The 21,064-nt window shown below is 48.9% G+C and overlaps 1 protein-coding gene and 1 long non-coding RNA gene across 2 annotated transcripts; both read right to left on the bottom strand.

Annotated features, from left to right (window-relative positions):
• Positions 1 to 208: 208 nt before the first annotated feature.
• On the bottom strand, positions 209 to 5,412 carry LOC138823095 (uncharacterized). Its single transcript, XR_011370742.1, has 3 exons — positions 5,398 to 5,412; positions 2,892 to 3,066; positions 209 to 415 (listed from the first exon to the last, which is right to left on the bottom strand). It is a non-coding gene; the product is annotated as an uncharacterized lncRNA (long non-coding RNA).
• Positions 5,413 to 8,090: 2,678 nt separating this feature from the next.
• On the bottom strand, positions 8,091 to 18,528 carry Defb1 (defensin beta 1). Its single transcript, XM_070016032.1, has 2 exons — positions 18,388 to 18,528; positions 8,091 to 8,479 (listed from the first exon to the last, which is right to left on the bottom strand). The coding sequence occupies exons 1-2, from the start codon at positions 18,446 to 18,448 to the stop codon at positions 8,337 to 8,339; spliced, it is 204 nt and encodes a 67-aa protein (XP_069872133.1). The 5' UTR covers positions 18,449 to 18,528; the 3' UTR covers positions 8,091 to 8,336.
• Between the last annotated feature and the right edge of the window lie 2,536 nt (positions 18,529 to 21,064).

Genomic DNA, 21,064 nt, shown 5'->3' with positions numbered 1-21,064 from the left:
TCCTGAGGCCAAATCCCTCCCTCTCTAGGTTGACCTTATGGCAAGACTCTTAGTCTCTGTGACCCAGGAGTCCCTGAATGCTTATTCTCTGACCTCCAGGTCTGCCCTTCCTCCCCCCACCCCCCAGCCCACCCCGATCTTTTGGATCCTAAGTTGTATTCTTAATCTCTTTGCAATGGGTCACAGACTCATTTGGGGCTGAAGAATGTTTGCTGCACAGACGTTTCCTTTATTGAACAGCGAGTGGCCGTCCTCCCCTTGCTCCTGGCTGCGGCTCAGCTGCAGCACAGGTGCTTCATGTGGGAGCAGGTGCCGAGGATCGTTTTCTGGAGAGGGCAGGTGCCGTTGTGACACGTCCCCCCCTTCATCGCGCAGGCCGTCTCATTCTTGATAATGTTGGTACTGTTGGTGATGCCTGCAAGGGAAGAGCAGAAGCGCCTCAGGCCACGGGCCGGGGGGGCTGCAGCCTCAGCCGAAGGGCAACAGACAGAGAGCGTTCTTTCCCGGGGAAGTCTATGTCCCGGCTCTCTGGGCTGCTTTTGGGAGTGGGGCCTGTGAAGAACTCAGCTGTGGAGGATGAGCACCTTCCGCCACTGAACTTAGCTGTGCTCGGACCCTGAGCCTCCCAAGAGGAAAAATCCCATCTCTCCCTTCTTCCCCACCCCCAAACTCATATCACCTCCTTCCTCAGTGTGGGCACGAGGCTATGCACATGTCCTGGAAGATTCTGCCCTCCTTGTTCCTACTCAAGCCCCTCGCCTGTCTCCTGTGTCCCTGTTTCCACAGCACCCCCCAAATCTGTGATTCCCCTCTGGAGATGTTGCAGGTTTCTGCATTAAGATCTGTTCATGCATCTTTCTGGGTCTGGGCCTTCAAGCCTGCAACCTGCCGGCCGACTGTGTCCTCCCGGGCCTGACTGACTTCACCAGGGCTGCACACGCACTGCCCCGGTCCATAGTGGAGAACAGCGGCGGGAGGAGGGAGCCTGCGGGGCCCCAGGCGAGGCTGCGTCCCTGGGGCCAGCCCGACCCCTGCAGTTCCCCGCGGCCGGCTGCTTCCCTGCTGCCAAGACGGTTAAATGGTGGGCCAGGGCTGCACAGTACGACCTTGTCTCCAAAGACCAAATCTTTTTTTTTTTGGTCCGGTCGTGGGGCCTGAACTCTGGGCCTGGGCGCTGTCCCTCAGCTCTTCAGCTCAAGGCTAGCGCTCTACCACTTGAGCCACAGTGCCACTTCCGGCTTTTTTTTTTCTTTTTGCTTATGTGGTGCTGAGGAATCGAACCCAGGGCCTTGAGCATGCAAGGCAAGCGCTCTACCACTGAGCCACCTTCCCAGCCCCAAAGACCAAATCTTAACCAAACCACCAACACACCACACGAAAGCCGCGCAACCCAGATTTGGAACGTGAGGCGGGATGCAGGGGAGGGCCGCCTGCAGCCACCCAGCAGACACAGGAGCTCAAGCTGCGTAGCTCGCTCCGAACAGATGGAGGGGAGTCTGCTCCTCCTCTCCTTCCGACGCCAGGGATCAGACAGACTCTTGAGTCCCAGGGCAGTGTGTGTGTGTGTGTGTGTGTGTGTGAGTGTGTGTGTGTGTGTGTGTGTGTGTGTGTGTGTGTGTGTGTGTGTGTGTGTGTGGTGTCTGTGTTTGTGTGTCTGTGTGTCTGTCTGTGTCTGTCTGTGTCTCTGGGGGCCTCGGGTCTCCTAGAGACGCCCTGAGGCAGGGTCCCCTCTTTGCTCTTTCTACAAGGGTGATGGAGAAAGGTTCGGTTTCTGTGTAGATGTGATTTATGTACCGCAGCTTTGCCAGAGTCACTCAGCTGCCCTGGCAGACACGCCCTGTTCCTTTCCTCTTCCCAGCGTGTCCTGTGTGTATTGGGTACAAAGAGGTTTTACTGTGATGTTTCTAAACACACACACACCGGCTCCTGCCAAGCCTCTCTAGAACACTGTCAGTCGGTTTTATCGCTCTGTTTCCATGCATGTCCATGAGGAGCCTCGGCCACGTTCAGCCCCTCCATGCCCTCTCCGCACACCCTCCCCCACCCAGCCCCTGACCCAGCCTGCTCACAGTCCTGCACTCATTGCTAAGAACTGCATTCACACAAGCACTATGTATCTAAGTCTGAGGTATTCCCTTTAACATGAGGATCTCCAATCGCAGAAATAGAATTATGGCACTTCCACCCTCTGATTTATTTTGTCAGCCTGATTGCTGCTGATCGAGAGCAAAGCTACTGATTTTCGCATGCCAAATTTATGTCTTGCTGTGTTTCTGGAAGTGTTTATGGGGTCTACATGATTTTTTGGTGGAATCTTTAAGTCTTTAATGATAGGATCATATCTTCACTAATATGACTTCTTCCTTTCCTATTGGAATCCTTTTTGTTTATTTCCCTGGCCTTATTTCTCTGGCGTACCTGGCAACGCCCCTCCTGTGCACTAGGGAGCAAGGCTAGGACTGGGTATGCCAAGAAGGTAGCGGCTCAGCTGTGGTCCCCGGAGCTGGGCTTGTGCGAGGCTGGCGGTACCTTCACCTGGCAGAAGGCCCAGGGAACCCCCAGACAGTGAGCCAGGATGAGGATGGCGTGGGAAGCCCGACTCCCTGCAGGAGAAGCAGAAGCCCTTCCACACAGACTATGTGTCCTCTGTGGCCGGGGCAGCGCTGAGGCTGGGAGGCACAGCCAGCACTGGGAGCGGGCCCGCTAGGCTCATTCCTCGGATGCCCAGGGAGCAGTGTGCAGACGCACTGAAGTGTGTGCAATGCAGGTCTCTCTCCCTCAGGGTGCTCAGCAGCTGCTGGTCACTCAGGACCCGGAGGCTCTGTCCTTGGTTCTCCGCATCCCCCACTTTACCAGCTCCTGGCAGGGAATCCAGGGGACCTGAGACTTACCTGAGGCATTCTGGAAGAAGAGGAACCAGAACATCAGTAGCAGGAAACAAGGAGTCCTCATGGTGGCTGCAGGCGGGACTCAGGCTGCGGTTCCCCGGAGACTATGATGGCGAGGGGACTGAGGCTCTGGGCTCCAGCGTGGCTGGATTTATAGACCTGCCTGGTTGCATAATCCCTAGAGGAGGTGAAAGGAGGGATTGCAATCCAGAGTGTCATTTCATTAAACAACCCCATCACATGTCTTGTATATTACTCTGCACTGTGGGCACAGCGTCTTGAGAGGTGTGAGTGTGTTTACTCTTATTCTGGAAATCTTGAATCAGTGCCTCCTGCTAGACCTCTTTTGTTTCCTGAATTAGGGGGAATTAGCCTGACAAGGCAGTGTAGACCAAGACCCTGCGCACACACAAATACACATACATGTATATATGTGTATGTATGTATGTACATATATATATATTCACATGCATGATGAGAAATGGGATAGGGAGAGAGGGAGAGAAGAGTGGAAAAAAGAGGGAGAGACCCAGAGATACAGAAAGAGGCAGAAACACCTGGAGACAAACAATGAAATCCTTTTCCTTCTACTACCTACTTTGGCCCTGCTCTCCCTCTAGTGTTGGTCCATCTAGACATTGTATGTGGCTGATCATGTCTTGGCCACAAGTCCAGCTGTCTGAGAGAACAAGAACTTTGGGCATCCATATTGTAGTGCAATTTTCTTCTCCCAAGTGACTCTAAAAATGTGAATTCCCTCCACCCTGAAAGGATAGTGGGTGAATGCAGCAAATGGTGTGAGTTCATTATGTTCTGCCTCATTAATTCCTTTACTCTGACCCAAGAACCCTTGTTTGCAAACTCTTCTTCCTGGTTTATCTCAACATTGCATTTGCCAATAACTCATGAATGGCGAAATGTTCCTTGCATGTCTGACCTTTATCCAAAGCGTTCCATGATTGTTTCTGTTTGTGTGCTGTGGCTTCGCTCCACCGTGCGCTGGATGTCTTGTTATTCTTGGTTGTGTGTTTATGTTTAAGGATGAAAATCCCTGCCAGGCTCTAGGGAGCAGGGTGTGCTTTCTGAAGCATTTACTTGAAGATCTCTTTCACCAATGAACCTTCCTTTGGTACATAGAAACAGCTGGGAATTTTATATGTGGAAATCGTGTTGGCAGTCAGTTGCTACATTAGGGTACAGCACATAGAACTGCCCAGCACAACGTAGGCCTTGGGTTTGCTATGGGAGATGCTCTGTGGGTTAGGTTTATGGTCAGAGGAGGGAAGGGGATGCTCAGCTATTTGGTGAACATTATTCTGGACCCTTCTGAAAAGTGCGCTTCGGATGAGGTTAATATTTGATGTGTTTCCTTTTTTGTCACTGTCAGTTACTATGGCAAGGAGTGGCCCGAGAGGCTTGGGTGACCAAGGTCATTATCCTAGAAGCTCCAGCCACGCAGAGAGAGAGGACAGAGTCGGCGAGAAGAGGCCAGAGCCTCTGTCGGGGTTTTCTTGGGACAGAATAGTGTAGGATGTGCTTGCTAGTTTGGAAAATCGTAGCTGACACTGCCCTACAGGTTGATCTCCAGTTGCCTAGCCCCTGGTCCTGGAACAGTGAAGACAAATCCTGCCTCCCGGAGTGTGCGGGTCTGAGGGAGGAGGCTGGAGACGTGCCATTCGGTTTGCTCACTCTAGCCATGCCTCTGCACAGGCTTCTGCTGCTTCTGAAAACACTCTGATAGGAGGAACATTCTAGAGCCAAAGTTTTTATCTTTTCCTTCTGATTTCTAAAGTATCAATATACCATGTAATAAGCAAAATATATGCAACGCAATATAAACAGCTGAAGACTCCTTTCCATCCCTGTAGGTGCAGGTAATTCAATGTTGACAGTGTAATATGCCAAAAATAACAAATTGTCAACACAAAGGAGCTATAAGAACTTAGCTAATATTTGGGATGTTATATCCGCTCTTCCTTGTTGACTTTCAACCAGCTTCTTCAACAGGTGGCCCCATGAAAGAATCGAGAGAGTAAAGACTGGTATGCACAGGTAGCTGCTCTTTCCCACAATCCCTCAGTGTGGTTTGTTTTTTTAACAATTTTAGGTATGCTTTTATTATATTTTTATGCATGCATGCCTCGTATTTTGCCCATATTGTCCTCCACAGAAGGTGACCCTCAACAGCCCGCCTTCCTACTGGCTTCCTCACCATTTCACCTTCAAATCTACATCTGAAGCACTATTTTGGTTTCTTTTAGACCTTGATTCCATATACGAGGGGGAAAACACACCATTATTTGTCCTCCTGCATCTGGCTTATTTTAATGATCTCCAGCTCTTTCCATTTTCCTATAAATGACATAATTTTGTCGTCCTTATGGCCAAATAATACAAAGAACGCGTATTTGCGCACACGCATGTGTGCGCACGCACGCACACACACACACACACACACACACACACACACACACACACACACACACACACACACACACACACAATTTACCCATCAGCAGATGAGTTTCCAGGCTGATTTCATAGCTTAAGCAATCATGGATCACTCATAGGAGAAGGGAATTCTGCAGGTAAACCAGTGTCGGTCTTAGATGGAAACTCCTCTGTGAAACTCAAGACTGCCAGGCTGGGCTGCAGAGCCACAGATTTCGTAGTCAATTCCTTGAAAACATCAATTTCTCTGCTCATCCATCTGGCAGCTCCAGAGGGCTCTTTCTTTCTAATTATCTTTATAAGTAGGTGTTGAACGTGGAGTGGCTGTAAAGGGGAAAAAAACCCTCAAGTTTTCTGAACTGGTTCTATGATTTCTGTAGTTGGATATAATCAGATTAAAGACAGTAATTCCTTCCCTTCCCTTCCCTTCCGTTCCTTCTTTCTTTCCTTCCTTCCTTCCTTCTTTCCTTCTTCCCTTCCTTCCTTCCTTCTTTCCTTCCTTCCTTCCTTCTCTCTCTCTTTCTCTCTCTCTCTTTCTTTCTTTCTTTCTTTCTTTCTTTCTTTCTTTCTTTCTTTCTTTCTTTCTTTCTTTCTTTCCTTCTTTCCTTCTTTCTTTCTTTCTTTTTTGTGTGCTGGTTCTGGGGCTTGAACTCTCAGCCTGGGTACTATCCCTGAACTCCATTTGCTCAAGGCTAGTGCTCTACCACTTGAGTCAAGCACCAATTCTGGCTTTTTTCTGTGATTAATTGGAAATAAGAATCTCATAGACTTTCCTGCCCAGGCTGGCTTTAAACCATGATCCTCAGATTTCAGCCTCCTGAGTAGCTAGGATTACAGTGAGCCACTGTTGCTTGGCTAATGACTCAATTTCAGGGGCAAGAAGCTGGTCGCTCTTGGAGGAGGGGTCATACAGTTCCACCCTGAGAGCATGTGAACATGTTTTCATTCTGACAAGGTGCTTAGTGAGGAGGCTGCTCTTCATATTTCTGGACAAAGTTGGAGTAAATGTGACAACCTGAAAGACTGCAATTCTTAGTTAAGTCCATGAGCAGGGGGCTCCAATGACTGTCCTGAAAGAGCCTCCTACCTCCAGAGACACAAGGAGATTTATTTTTATATTATTAATAAAAATCTCCAATCAATCTCATAATTATATATACCTATGGGGTACATGGTAATTTTTGTTGCTGTTGTTGGTTGTGGGGCCTGAACTCTGGGCCTGGACGCTGTCCCTCAGCATTTCAGCTCAAGGCAAGCGCTCTACCACTTGAGCCACAGCGCCACTTCCGGTTTTCTAGTGGTTTATTGGAGATAAGAGTTTCACAGACTTTCCTGCCCCGGGCTGGCTTTGAACCATGATCCTCAGATCTCAGCCTCCTGAGTAGCTAAGATTACAGGCGTGAGCCACCAGTGCCCGGTGGTACATTGTAATTCTTTTAATGATACACTCCTTTATTATTTCCTGTAAAAATAAACAGAAACTTTGCAGTCTTAAACATCTTGAAGTGCACAGTTCAGTGGCAGCAACTCTATTACCTTGTTACACTCGTCGATGATATATTTTTTATTAGTGTACATGCATTGCACAAAGGACTTTTCCTGCGACATTTCCACACATGCACATGATGCACTTTGATTAAATGCATCTCCTCCATACTCTTGTGTGCCCCCCCTTTCCCCTCTCCACCCCATCCGAGCCTTTGTGAACAGCTGTAGTGGTTCTACTTTCGTGCATTCACACAAAGTACTTCGGCCATACTCACTCCACATAGCTGTCTTCTTTCCCCACTTCTTCTGGTTCTCCCTTTCACGTGAGTGCTTCATTATTATTTCTAGATTCTCCATATGAGCCCAAACATGTGGTACTTGCCTTTCTGAGTGTGGCTTCTCTTACTCAGCACGACTGCCGCTTTCTCCCATTGTCCGGCACTGTAATGTGTTCCTTCAAGCGATGGAAATGGGCGTTGTTCTCACAACCCGATGCTGCCGTCACAGCCCACTGACCCCGCTCCCCTCCCCAGGGGCACTTCTCAGAAAAATCTCGCTCACCCTGGGCCCTTTCTAGAAGTTTCATGTTGCCCCTGGTGAGTCCGACCGTCGGAGACAGCTGTCTGATTTGACTACCTTTCTTTTTACATGTTTTGTTTTTGATGATTCTTCTTTACCTTTGGTGTACTCACAGGGACATCTTGGAAGAGTGGGAGGGAGGATACAGAATTCAAGGGAAAAAGGGAGGAAAAGCGTGGTGGTGGAGCCCACTGGACTGAGGAAAATGAACTATACAACTTTGCTAGAGATGGGAGGGAGATGAGGAACAGAGACACTGCATGGAAGGAAATGCACTCATTACCTGACTCAAGTAACCGCAGTCCCTCTGAACATCTTCTCTAAAACAATGCAGTGACCAGATTTTAAGAAATGAAGACTCCCCGCCCCCGTCCTTGCGTCTCCGACACTGCTCTGCGTTGCCTGGAGGATGTCTGCAGCCGTGGTTGCGGCCTGCTGTGGCCTGCAAGGGCTCGGCCTTCTTTCTCCCTTTGTCGGCTTGCTCTCCCTGTCACAGGTGACACAGCTCAAGTTCTAGCCCTCGTTGCCCTGGACAAGGCAGGCTTCCGGACTCTTCCAATTCCTGTTCGAATCTTCAACCCCAGCCCTGCATTTTCTCAATCCCTTCTATAAAGAGACCTAAGATTCATTTTGGCCTAAAGAACATAAGCTTGAAATAAAGGTTTCCTTTATTTTTTTGGACGATAACAGAATGAAAGGTATTTATTTTGATATAATTTTATTGCTCTTATGAAGACAATGAGTTCATTTCTCTTTTGGACAACGTCACCCAGTGTTTTCCTCCTCCTAGCTTCCCCCTCCTGTTCCTGCCCGCAAGTCGCATAGTTCATTTCCCAGGTTGTATCCACGGAATGCCACGCTTGTGCTGAAACATGACTGACTACAAATCCTCTTGTGGTTTCCAGGTTCCCTCTCCCAGGCCCTCCCGGCCTATTTACAGCAGTTGGCCATCTTGTGGTAACAGCTGCCCTCAACTTTAGTGTTCTTTGGGCATTCAGAATAGAGACAGAATCCACCTTTCTTCACGCAGAGGTAGTGGTCAGATCTGTGTCCCAGACCCGTGAGGCCGGCATCTGCATGGAGGGAAGAGAAACACGTCAGACTCAAGGCTGCACTCCCGGGGTGGGGAGACGCTGGGCGAACGCAGGGCAGACAGCTGTGCAAACGGCAGGAGATTTCTCTTCCAGGGAGAATGCGTGTAATTGACCCTTGGGGTTGCTGTTGAGGAGCTCAGCTGTCGAGGAGGAGCAGCCTGGGGACATGTGGAATTTGTTCGGCCCAAAGGCATTTGGCTGTTGAGGGAACTCACGCTTTTCCTAACTAGAATTTCCCCCTTCCTCCTCCTCTCCCCACACTCACGTGAATGAACGCGTTGTGGGTCCCAGACTAGGTGCGCATCCTCACCTCTGCTGCCCTCCTGCCACCGGTTGCACAGGTCTGTCTGATCTGAAGCCTAGTCCTCAGTTTGCCTACCACCATTTCTGCCCAAACCTATCATCCTTCATTTCAGGCTGAAACACTGCTACTCTGTCAAGCTCTCTCCAGTTGGAAGCTATTTGACTGCCTGTCCAGCCTCACAGAATATCATTATTAGAAGCTTCCCTAGACTGCAATAGAAAACAAAATCATACTCCGTGATATTCTGGAAAAAGACCACTAGGCATTATTATTTCACTCTTTTTATTACTGAAAATTAGTTGTGCAAAGGAGTATCATGCTAGTATTTCCATATATGTGTGCAATGTGACTTAATCTACTCCATTAACTTGTTCTTAACTCCTCCCTCCTCTCTCCTTTTTCCTGGCTTTCATTATGCTATTTTCATATGTGTGCATTGTGTGTGTATACAAAGTACACTTCTGACTTGGGTGAGATGGAATCTCAGTGCTGTTTGGATTTGCATTTCCCTCATGGCTATGTTATTGAACATTGCTTCATGTATTTATTAGCAATCTGTGCTGTTGTGTGCTCCCCAGGAAGAAGTCTTGGTTGGGGCTTCTACCAGCCCACCAATAGCTAAGAAGCTTTCTGCACCTTCTCTGGAGCCTTACCCTCACTTTTAAAGAAACTTTACCTTTGCTCCTACTTTTCCTGCCTCAAAGATCTTTATTTGGTGGGGAAAAGAAAGGACTCAGAACCCCTAGATAATATTATAAGTAGAACCTAATAGGGGCAGTTGTGGTGCAAGCTCACAAAGAGCAAGCGCAGTGTTGAATTGTTAGGACTTTGGGAATTCTTGGAGATGGAATGAATACATCTAACATTGTAAGACTGGCACAGACATTTGGAAGTTAGAATATTGAGTTTTAAAGGAGATATGTTTGGGTGTCAAACTGACAAGGGGTGGACCTCTCTCATGTGGAATGCAGGAGAGGAAACGAGAGTGAGAATGTAAGGGGGTCCAATCAGGGATGTGGAAGAGGACAGGGAAGTGCCACAAAAGGTAGAGCTGGGTGCCGGTGACTCAGGCCTGTAATCCCAGGAACTCTGAAGGCTGAGATCAAAGCCAGCCCGGGCAGGAAAGTCTGTGAGACTCTCACCTCCTGTTAACCACCCAAAAGCTGGAACTGGAGCTGTGGCTCAAGTGGTACAGCACTGGTCTTAAGCAAAAAAGCCCAGGGACAATACCCAGGCCCTCAGTTCAAGCCTCAAGACTTAATAAAAGATAGTAAAGGGATAGATATGATCAATGTGCACTATGTTCATGTTTGGAAATGCCATAAATAAATATATAACATTGTATAATTAATATATGCCAATTTAAAAAATCAAGAACCAATTCCATTTTCTTTGTGTGACAATCTGGGGCTTGAACTCAGGGCCTGGGTACTGTCACTGAGCTTTTTTTTGGTTCAAGGCTAGTGCTCTACCACTTTAGCCACAGCCCCATTTCTGGCTTTTTGATAGTTTATTGGAGATGAGTCAAACTTTCCTGCCTGGGCTGCCTATGACGCCTCGGTTCCTCAGATCTTAGCCTCCTGAGTTGTTAGGATTAGTGGTGTGAGTCACCAGCACCCGGCTAGAACTAATTTCTTTAATTGGTCTCAATTATCTCACTTAAAGGACACAAAACAAATAGTAATTAGTTTCAGGTGCTTTAGTTACCTTCTGTGTTAAAAATTAATCCATGTTGTGTCCTTTGGTAAGGTGCCCTCCTTCTCTGGGCTCTATCTTCTCAAACTTAAAACCGAGGAGACAAGGCCTATGATCTCCTGCATTTATGATTCTGGGCACTCGTCTTTGGTGATTTGTAGTTGCACTTAGTTCTCCGGGAACGCTTTCCTCCCTTAATGCCAGACAGTAAAGCAGAAGTTCCCAGAGTTTGAATGAGTTATTCATTATTCATGTTTGAAGGTCAACAGTTGGTATTAACAAGATCTAATAAGATCAGGATGAAAAATTGAAGGTCAACCTCCTTGATCAAAAAAGAGACGATAGTTCTAAATGTGAGCTAACAGAATTAAACTGGGTTCCCTTGAGTAACATTATATAATCAGCCAAGGCTGTAAAAATAAGAAAGTCAGATCATTTTAATAGATGCAGAAAAACATTTGAAACATTCAATATTGACTCACTAATCTAGCAATGAGTATTTTAAGAAAAGATGTGCTCCCATTGATCAGAATTTTAGTTTTCCATTAACAACTAGCAATAAGATCAAGATGTTGAGTACCAGTGCTTCCATTTAACATTGTATTTGAGCTACTAGCTAGGGAAATAAGAAAACAGATACATAATAACCCCAAGAATATATGGGTTGTAAGGAAACAAATAATTGTCAGTATTTGCAGATCTTATGATTATGTACAGATGAAAGAGGATTAAGCAAACCAGTTTGGCGTGTTTTTGCTGTATATGAGATCAATATACAGAAAAGAGAAGCAATCAGTTTTAGCGTTTTAGAACCCGACAGTGAAGTGATATTAAAAGTAAAAGTGCCATATTGAAAAGCGTGAAGTATTAGATGCCTGGTTATGAATCTACAAAAACATGTTCAACGTTTCTGTCCCTGGCCATAAAACCATCTGCAAAAAAAAAAAAAATTCAAATAAGTATAGAAATGTTACGTTTAAGCATAAGATGGTTGCTTAATACATGTTAGCAGTTTTCCAAATTAATCTTCAACCCATAATAATCCAAAGAGATTCTTTCAGTGAAACTTGAAGCTGGTTCTAAAAAATGTATTCGTAAACTCAAAGGGCTAGACTCCCACAGCATTCCTGGAGAGGAAGGCTGGAGGACTGGCTTTACCGGTTGTGAAGACTAATTATAGAGGTACTGCAATTAAGACAGTGTGGTGATAACAAAGGACAGGCAGACAGAAATGGGACAGGGGGAAAGGCAGAAAGAGAGCACAGCACACATGAAGAACTTAGGTGGAGCAGAACAGGGGGGAAATCAGTTCTTCTTCCCGGGATGTTTGGGTGTTCAAAGTAGGGGAAAAAATTGACTTTTCTATCAACACACACACACACACACACACACACACACACACACACACACACACACACACACACACACAGAAGACAAACGATAAATTTATAGTAAGCCTAATGTAAAAGTGAAACCAATAAACTTCTAGCAAGTAATACTGGAGTTTGTCTTTATAATACAATTGTCACTAACTCCAGAATAAATGATATGAAATAAAGATTAAAATCACTGAGAAAAGTTTCTGGTCATAAGGTGAACAATCAAGGCACAAGCAAGAGATGGCTTTTGAAATGCACATGACTGAGTGCAAAGAGCTACCCAGAGTGATAAGCAAAGAACGATAATTTGATGAAAACATGAACACCCTTTCACAAGGGCCAGCCAAGAGACACGTGCCAAAATCCAAACCGTAATGAGATAGCCCTACAGTATACCATATGGATCCAGTTAGAAATGAACCCATGTTACCAAGAGTTGAAATAGGGAGGGAGGCATGCTCATGTACATTAGAGTAAGCACTTTGGCATTGCCCTGAGGAATTAGGTATGTGCTTATTCTGCGACCCAAGCCACAGAGCTAGGCATATACACTTGTCTCAGCAAAGCTACGCACAGCATAACCCAAGCTGTGTTATTGAACACAAATCATCATGGAGTAAATGTACGAGAAACATGGAAAGCTAGTACCACAAATGTGTGGTGAGCAGTTACAGGAGGGCTCCCCGGGGCTGTAAAGGGCTAATTCTTTGTGGTTGTTGTTCACGAGGCTTGAACTCAGAGTCTGTCTCTGAGCTTTTTTGCTCAAGGCTAGCACTCTACCACTTTGAGCCACAGCTCCACATCAGATTTTCTGGTGGTTAATTGGAGATAAGAGCCTCACAGACTTTCCTGCCCAGGCTGACTTTGAACCTTGATCCTCATATCTTAGCCTCCTGCGTAGCCAGAATTTCAGACTTGAGTCACAGTGCCCAGCACAAAGTGCTATTGCTGCATCTACATGGTCTTCACAGGGTGCTTGCTTCATGGTAATTAATTAAGCTGTCCAAGCCTTTTTCATATGTATTATATTTGCTAATCTGGACTGAGAAAGCTAAGATACTTACTATATTATTTGGTGACCTCCATAAAAGTGTAAACCTATGTTGCAGAGAACTCTGTGCCTGAGAATAAAGGGAGAGCTGGTGAGTGGGGTCCAAGCAAGGCAGGAAAGCAGGATTGTGGCAGTTTCAATGCTTGGGGCTAAAAGACCGACTCGTTCACATATATTTGTTATGTCAGATGCAGCTGGATTGCCTGTAATCCTGCATCAGTGCAACTGTCACACCAACTAGTCAGGCGTAACAATAGGTGTTGGCAGAATGGAAGGCAAGGTGAATACGTGGCAGGAAATATGGTAGGAAATGTATGCCAATGGGTCATTACTTAGAACAAGAGAGGGAGGGAAGCAGGGCTCATAGAGCGAGCCCAGCGTGGGCTTGGTCTCCACGGAGCCAACACACAGTAGGTCTGCACATAGAAGACATGCATGCTGTGGAGACCGAAGGAGACCTAGCACAAAAGAGATGCCGCTGGGCTGTAGGAAGAATGGCTAATTCAACTGTGATGACGAGTCCTATTAAACCACAGAGAGGGATCTATGGACTTTATATAAAAGATCCACAGAAATACAATTTCTTTTTTTTTTTTTTGTCGGTCGTGGGGCTTGAACTCTGGGCCTGGGCACTGTCCTTCAGCTCTTCAGCTCAAGGCGAGCACTCTACCACTTGAGCTACAGAGCCACTTCCGGTTTTCTGGTGGTTTATTGGAGATAGGAGTCTCACGGTCTCTCCTGCCCGGGCTGGCTTTGAACCGCGATCCTCAGATCTCAGCCTCCTGAGTAGCTAGGATTACAGGCGTGAGCCACCAGCGCCCGGCTGAAATACAATTTCTTAAGGAGAATTTGTTTGGAGATTGCGAGACAAGGAGGTTGAGAAGCTGAGAGTAATTGTGAAACATTTCCAGATGTTAGTGGCACAATTTCTGCTCCTCCATCTGTGCTGCTTCAGGTCCATCCAGAGACTCACTTATGAGACACTAAGATTGCCTTTTCATGAGAGAATTACAGATATGCGTAAAGTTCTGGACAAACATCACAGAGGGAAAGTGGAGGATGGATGACTATGACACAGATTTCTTGTAGTAAAAGCCCATCAGGATGAGGTGGAACTAATTGTGAGAAGGCTCCGGGTTTGATAGAAATAGGCCCGTATTGTTCCATCTCCCTCCCCTCACCCAGATTTGCATGGCACACATTGGATTAAAACACACATGTGCAGAGAGGGAGGGACTCACAGAGCAGCTGGCTTGAGAACCAGAAAGAGAAGCCCAAAAGCAATCAGCAACTCAGACCTTCCACACACATGTCAGGAAGTCCACACCTGTGACACTAAATAGTGACACTAAATAGTGGGCAGAGACTGAGGATCGCTCACAGGTCAGGACCACATCTCGGCTTGGGTCAGGACCAGGTATCCAGTGTCTGGGAAGGCCTCAGAACACGCGGGCTCCTCCGACAGGTGTAAGAACAAAGGCTGACTTTGCATAGGGGTGTTACGTTGATATGGATTCAATACTAGGATGTGGGGGGGAGGCATTTATATGAATCTGTTGAAACTATCTGTCAAAAAATATCAGCCAGTCAGTCCTGCCAAACAAATAACAAAACTCCAAAGCAGTCTGTAAACAACAAAAGAAGACACTCGCTCTGTGAAGTGAGGTCTCACGGAAGCCCCCACCCGTTCCTAGGAGATGGGGGCGGTGGTCAGCATCCCCTGTGGCCCAGGGCGGGGCAGCCAGAGCTCTTCCCTAGGGGATCTCCAGAGAGGACAGGGACAGCCATGTCTGCAAGGGATGGGAAGTGTGAGGAAGAGGGCAAGCTGGGGGTCAGACCTGCACGTGCATTTGTGTCCCTTCCTGTACAGCGTGTGTGCGTGGCGGGGTAGGTGAGCATCGGGCCCTCTGAGTGTCAGCGGCGTGGGCGTGATGGGGGAGGCGCTGGGAGAGTCTGGAGGGGACAATAGGAAGCTGCCGGCCCTGTGGCACTGTCCTGAGCAGGGCTTCTGGGGGTGTCAGGGGCTCCTCTCTCCGGCTCTCCAGGTGCTCAGTCTGGCCTGGCCTGAGGGCTGCAGGCTCTTTTCTGACGCAATGGGAGGCTGCTTTCTAGATGGGATCCAGAGGTCCTTGGGGCTGGGAACCGTTGGCAGAGGTCTCAGAGGCAGAAGGATTAGGGTTTCCTGGGTGAGCCCCTCAGATGAGAGAGGAGGGATATAGGAGATGGTAGGGTACAGAGGGCTGGGTGCCGGCACCTGTGTATTGTGTGACGGGGGACCTGGGCTCAGAGGAGCCATGCACACAGACGGGAGGAGGAAGTGACGGTAAGAACGCCGTCACCGGTGGGCTGGTTAGTTTTCTCTCTACAGCTGTAGGAAACTGGCTTTGCTGATGGGAAGGGCGGGGGGTCCCATTCTTGGGAGCCCCTGGCTGGCCTGTAATGTAGTCCCCAGGAAAACAGACCTCTAGACACGCCAGTCTCTCAAAAAGACGTCTTTTCTTCTGTCCCTGTCCTGACTGGAAACCTTCAGGGCCTCACCTGACATGTGTGTTGTCCTCACAAAACCCAGCCATCCTTGGATTTGCTGTTCCTAATTTCGTCTCTCAGAATCCAGCCTCACCCTGAAGGTAAGCATCCCAGCTGGACCATCTAGGAGCTGGTGGCCGCTCTCAGTCCTCCAGTGCTGACCACCTGTCAGGTGACTTGGACCAAAGCATTCCTCTGCAGAAGCGTAATGATGGTCCTTTGTTCCTCATAAGAGCATTGTAAATACTAATTCAAGTGAGCTCTATTGTTTATGTTCCTGCACGTCTCTGGCCTTTCACAAATGCCACCTTTCTAGCTACCTGTCTTCTCACTGTCATAGTTTTACTCCGTCCTGAGCTGCACACCCAGTGCCCTCAGTAGCTGGGCCTAGCTGTATTTACCAGGCCGAGGAGAGGCCCACCACTTCCATGGATGCTCAGAAATGACTTTCAGATGCCCGAGCCCCGGCCAGCCCCTCGGTGTGGCCACCTTGGCCTCTGTGCTCCTCATCCTGTCTTGACACCGTTATGATTGGACAGTCCACGCTAAGACACATTTGTTCAACTCGCACGTGGCCTCAGGCACCCTTGATTTCCAAAGACCTCCTGAGCGGCCCGCTCACCTTCCCTTCCTTTTGTGCTCACAAGCAGCGTTTTAGGAGCTCGAAGTGGGTGGTATGTGTCCTTTCATGACAGAGAGGAAGTCTGCTCAGCTCTGGAGACTTGGACTCCCATGTCTGTGGAGGAAGGTCTTTCTGAGAATGTTTTCCAGAAGTGTGAATGCACTGGTGTCCTGTAAGGGCCCAGGGCGGCCACAGAACCAAATGGGCTGGCACCTTCTTCTAGAAAAGACAGTTAATGTCCCCAGCACTGAACTCTGAGGTAGGCAGGCAGGTTGACCTACAGGCCTGCAAGAATAGACGTCACTCAGCTGGCTTGAGTGGCTGTTGCATTCATTCATACACACACAATACAGTCTTGGCACCACAAATATACAGAATTTGTACTTGTCATCTATAGTATTTAACAAACAAACAAACCAATAAATCCCAAATCCATGCCTAAAACGCAGGAGAGACCATAGGCCCAAAATACAGGAGACCTGATCTGCAGAAGATACTTGGGGAGTTGGTTCTTCCTGACACCAAGACTCAGACTAGCACACATGAATCTCAGGGAACATAGTTTTTTATGAAGCAATGCCCTTCCCATGGCCAAACTGGAATACTCTAGGTCCACAGTGACCCCTTGGTGGTCTGGGGTCTCAGACACTCACTGCTTGTCTGCAGCTGGATCAGCTCTGCTCATTCATAGAAGGCAAACTGATCAACTCAAGACTGGCAAGGTTATGCTAACAGGACTTATGTATCCTGAAAAGATGCTTGGAGAGGTCTTGCCTGGATTCTCCAAGCAATCCTGAGTGCTCAGCTCTGGCCTGGATTCTCCAAGCAGTCCTGAGTGCTCAGCTCTGGCCTGGATTCTCCAAGTAGTCCTGAGTGCTCAGCTCTGATCTTTTTTTTCCCCCCCAGGAAAAACAAACATTGGGCTTTTAATCTTCTTCAATAAAACCCAAGACTTAGTAACATTGAAAGTACACCAAGCATGCAGTCTTTATACTTCAATGAGGTCCATCTTATATACCTTATACCTTGACGTTCTAAGTACTGAATACAGGCGTAAACCCTGAGATGAACAAAACCAGAAAAAAGGAGCCGAGTGCCCCAATTCAGTTATGGTCGCCTCTATTCTTTTTTTTGGGGGGGGGTCATGGGACGGTCATGGGGCCTGAACTCTGGGCCTGGGCACTGTCCCTCAGCTCTTCAGCTCAAGGCTAGCACTCTACCACTTGAGCCACGGCGCCACTTCGGGCTTTTTATTTTTCTGCTTATGTGGTGCTGAGGAATCAAACCCAGGACCTCATGCATGCAAGGCAAGCGCTCTGCCACTGAGCTACCTTTCCAGCCCGGTTGCCTCTATTCTTAAGACACAGTCTCAGAGAGCAGACCTAACTCTGTTCCACCCTGGAGACATTGCTTTCTATGTTGTGAAGGAGTTGATCACTCACACCACTAGGGGAATAAGAACTCTCCCTGCAGGAAAAGCTGCTTCTAAACTTTTGAGTTTAGACTGTCAGAAGGAAATAAATCCCTCTTTCTCAGTGAAAACACCCTCTCTGCCTCTTTCTCTCTCTCTCTTCCTCTCTCTCTCTCTGTCTCACATACACACACACACACACACACAGAGATACAGGAATAGTCAAAGAGCGTGTGCCATCTTGCCTGTTTTGCACTGTCCTTTTCTCGCCATCAGAATACCCAGCACTGTGGTGGTTCATTCAGTTGATTGGTCTATCTCTGGAATGGACCACCACTGCTTTGAGAATGTGTTTGCGTGCAGGTGTCAGGTGGGACAATTGAGGTATAGCAAGAATGAGCTAAGCTTGTCTGGAAAATCAGAGTCTCCCAGAGTATTTTCAGGCTCAGACACAGCCCGGGGACCCTCATTATGCAGTCGAGGAACCACATGTCTTGTTCAGGGTCACCGTGGGATAAGAATCCTACTTTGGAGCCCTTCCTCCTCCGCACCAGGGACCCCGGGGCTGGTCTCCGCTGGTCTCCTGGGACTCCAGTCCCTGTTGGTGGCTGTTTGTCTTTGGTGTGGCGGATGCACCTACACATTTGCTTGGTACAAGCCCTGGCTGGGTCGTCCTGGCAGGGGGGTAGTTGAACCTGTCCTGCCACGACTCAGGGTGAGGACGCTGTGGGTTCTGCATGGGAAGCCGACGTGTCCGTGTGAGAGGTGAAGCAGAGTCCCTTCCAGAGTCTATCCTCCGTGTCCAGGACTAAGATTAGGCAGGGAGTTCCCATAACTGGACACGGGGCCCCTGCTGACCGGGGCTGACCGGGGCTCAGCCAGTGCCCCTGAAGGCTTACCTGGGGTGATCTGGCAGAAGAGAAGGCAGAAGAGCAGGAGCAGAGCGCAGGGAGACCTCATGGCGCTGTGGGCTGGGCTCAGAGGGCAGGCAGGAGACCGTGGCGCAGCTGAGCTGAGGAGGCGTCCAGAGGCCAGTGTGTGACTGTATTTATGGAGGTGCAGGATTGTGCAACCTCGTAGCCGAGCCGAAGGGAGGAGGAGTGAGCTGAGTGGATTCTAGTAATTAGCCCCGAGTAACCTCCACATTTTGCCGTCTTGTCGTGGCCAGGGTTCACGCTCAGCGCCTCCTGCCAGGCTTCCTTCCAGCGTAGGGGGCTTCTCCCAGGCTCCTGGCCAGGTAGCCCTTGTTGGAACCGCCTCTGACACTGACCCCGAGTCCAGCAGCAGTGGCGGCGCCTTTCCAGTTCCGCTGGTGTTGGTCCATTCTGGGCCTCCGTCTCCCGAGGGGCAGGCAGCCTTTTGTGGAATGGAAGCTGAGCCGGTTGCAGGGATGGGAATTCTTCCTAAGACCAAGGCTGCTGTTCACTCCCACCCTGCCTACAGCTTTCTCTCAGAGGGACCAACGCACGCTTTGCTTTTCCATATAGGGAGGGGTTCCTGAGATTTTCCATCTGGGGATCCAGCGGGTGGCATCAGCAGAGCTTGGAGGGCAGCAGAGTCAGTGGCTGCCACTGGAGGGACTGGCCTGGGCTGGGCTTTCTGTTAGTTTGTCTCTAAATATCCTCCAGTGTTTGTGGACGCTGAAGTCTGGATGAGCATTTTCTTCATTGTTAATTTTCAGTGTGCTCTGAGGCAGCTTCTGTTTTGACAGAAAAAAAATGTCTTCCCACCTCAGCCTTTGACTCCCTTGAACCCCGTCCACCTTTAGGCACCGCGGCCATCTGACGGCCTCAGTTATGAGGCTGGCTGCACAGGGGGCTGGACAAGCGAGACTCAGGAGGCGGTCAGCACTCAGGAGGTGGACAGCACTCAGGAGGTGGACAGCACTCAGAAGGTGGTCAGCACTCAGAAGGTGGTTAGCACTCACACAGGGAGTGGTCAGTATTCAGGAGGTGGACAGCACTCAGGAGGTGGTCAGCACACACACAGGAGGTGGACAGCACTCAGGAGATGAGTAGCACACAGGAGGTGGTCAGCACACACACAGGAGGTGGTCAGCACCAGGAGGTGGACAGCACTCAGGAGGTGGACAGCACTCAGAAGGTGGTCAGCACTCACACAGGAAGTGGTCAGTATTCAGGAGGTGGACAGCACTCCCGAGGAGGTCAGCACACACAGGAAGTGGTCAGCACTCAGGAGGTGGACATCACTCAGGAGATGGTCAGCACACACACAGGAAGTGGTCAGCACTCGGGAGATAGTGGTCAGCACTGAGGAGGTGGACAGCACTCAGGGGGTGGTCAGCACACAGCCTGGCCAAGCTGGCTCAGCAGGAGATCTCCGTGTATTAGCTGTGTGGGTTTAGAAGCTTGTTTCTGTTTTCTGATCCTTAGTGTTTTTCTCTCATGAAATGGAGGCAACGCCATATAGTCATGCAGTCCTTGTGTGCTTGACTCACAGTAACGATCTCTTTAAAATAATCTCAGGATGGTGCTGCTAGGACAGGCTAGTGCCCGTCCATCCCGGCCTCCACACAAAGCAATCGACACCTGGAATGCTAGACATGACCAGACTGACATTTTCTGCTTGGAACCTGGGAGGCCCGATGTTGTGGGATGGCGGCCATCCTGTGATGCATTTTTCTAGCTTGTTTCTTAGAAACCTCCACTGCGGCAGCTTCGCCCGTCTCCCCCTGGCCCTCAGAAGTATACATGCAAGAGCAGAGTTGTTCCCCTGGCTCCTCTAGAGGAACCACACAGGCCAAGCCAGGTGTAGGAGGGATGCCAGCCATGTGCGCCCCGCACGGTGCCGCTCACAGAGCTGGGGAGGAGGTGTTTAAGTTATGGATGTTGTGCTTGGAGACGGTACCAGGCCCACACACCGACACGTTTCCTTCTGCCTGTACCTGCAGCGGGCCCTGCTGGCGGCCCAGCCTTGCAGGCCACACGGCCTGCACCATGCAGCTGGAGCTGCGTGCATCAGCTGATGGTCACACTCGTGGAGCACTGGAGCACTACAGTGTGGGGCGCTGAGTCTGGCAGCGGGCAGCCGGGAAAAGGGAGTGGGGAGGGAGCCCGTGGTGAACGAGCCCGCCTTCGGCTTGGAGAGACGGAGATACTCTGCAGATGAGAAGTAGACGTGGTTGCACAACTGTGAGTTGAGGTCACTTAAAAGGGTTCAAATGGTGAACTTTATGTGACGCTTCATTTACAACAGTGTGTGAAAACAATTTCTGCTTCGAAGGCTGAATTATTTTTTCCCTACCTGTGTATACCACATTATATTCATCCATGTTGAATGGTTTCAAGAAAGAGAAGAGTCTGATTTTTGTTCTGGACAGATCAGCCTCATGGCTTTGCTCATTTGTAAGGGATGTGGGCAGACGAGGCTGGTGGTGGTGAGGATGCTCACAAATGGCAGGTGTGAGATCCTCTTAGGAGGACGAATGAAAAGATGCACTGGGTGTGGAGAGAATCAAGAAAGAGGAGAGGGTTGGGCTCATCCAGTAGCAGCTGTCCTTGGCTAGCTGGTGAAGTTTGAGAAGTACCGGAATCCTCTTGAGCAGGAGGATATGAA

Source organism: Dipodomys merriami, unplaced genomic scaffold (assembly GCF_024711535.1).
Source record: "Dipodomys merriami isolate MVZ:Mamm:240054 unplaced genomic scaffold, mDipMer1.0.p SCAF_12, whole genome shotgun sequence".
In the NCBI taxonomy this organism is placed as follows: domain Eukaryota; kingdom Metazoa; phylum Chordata; class Mammalia; order Rodentia; family Heteromyidae; genus Dipodomys; species Dipodomys merriami.
The sequence above is the reverse complement of the archived record's forward strand: the minus strand, read 5'-3'. Positions and strand labels throughout refer to the sequence as shown.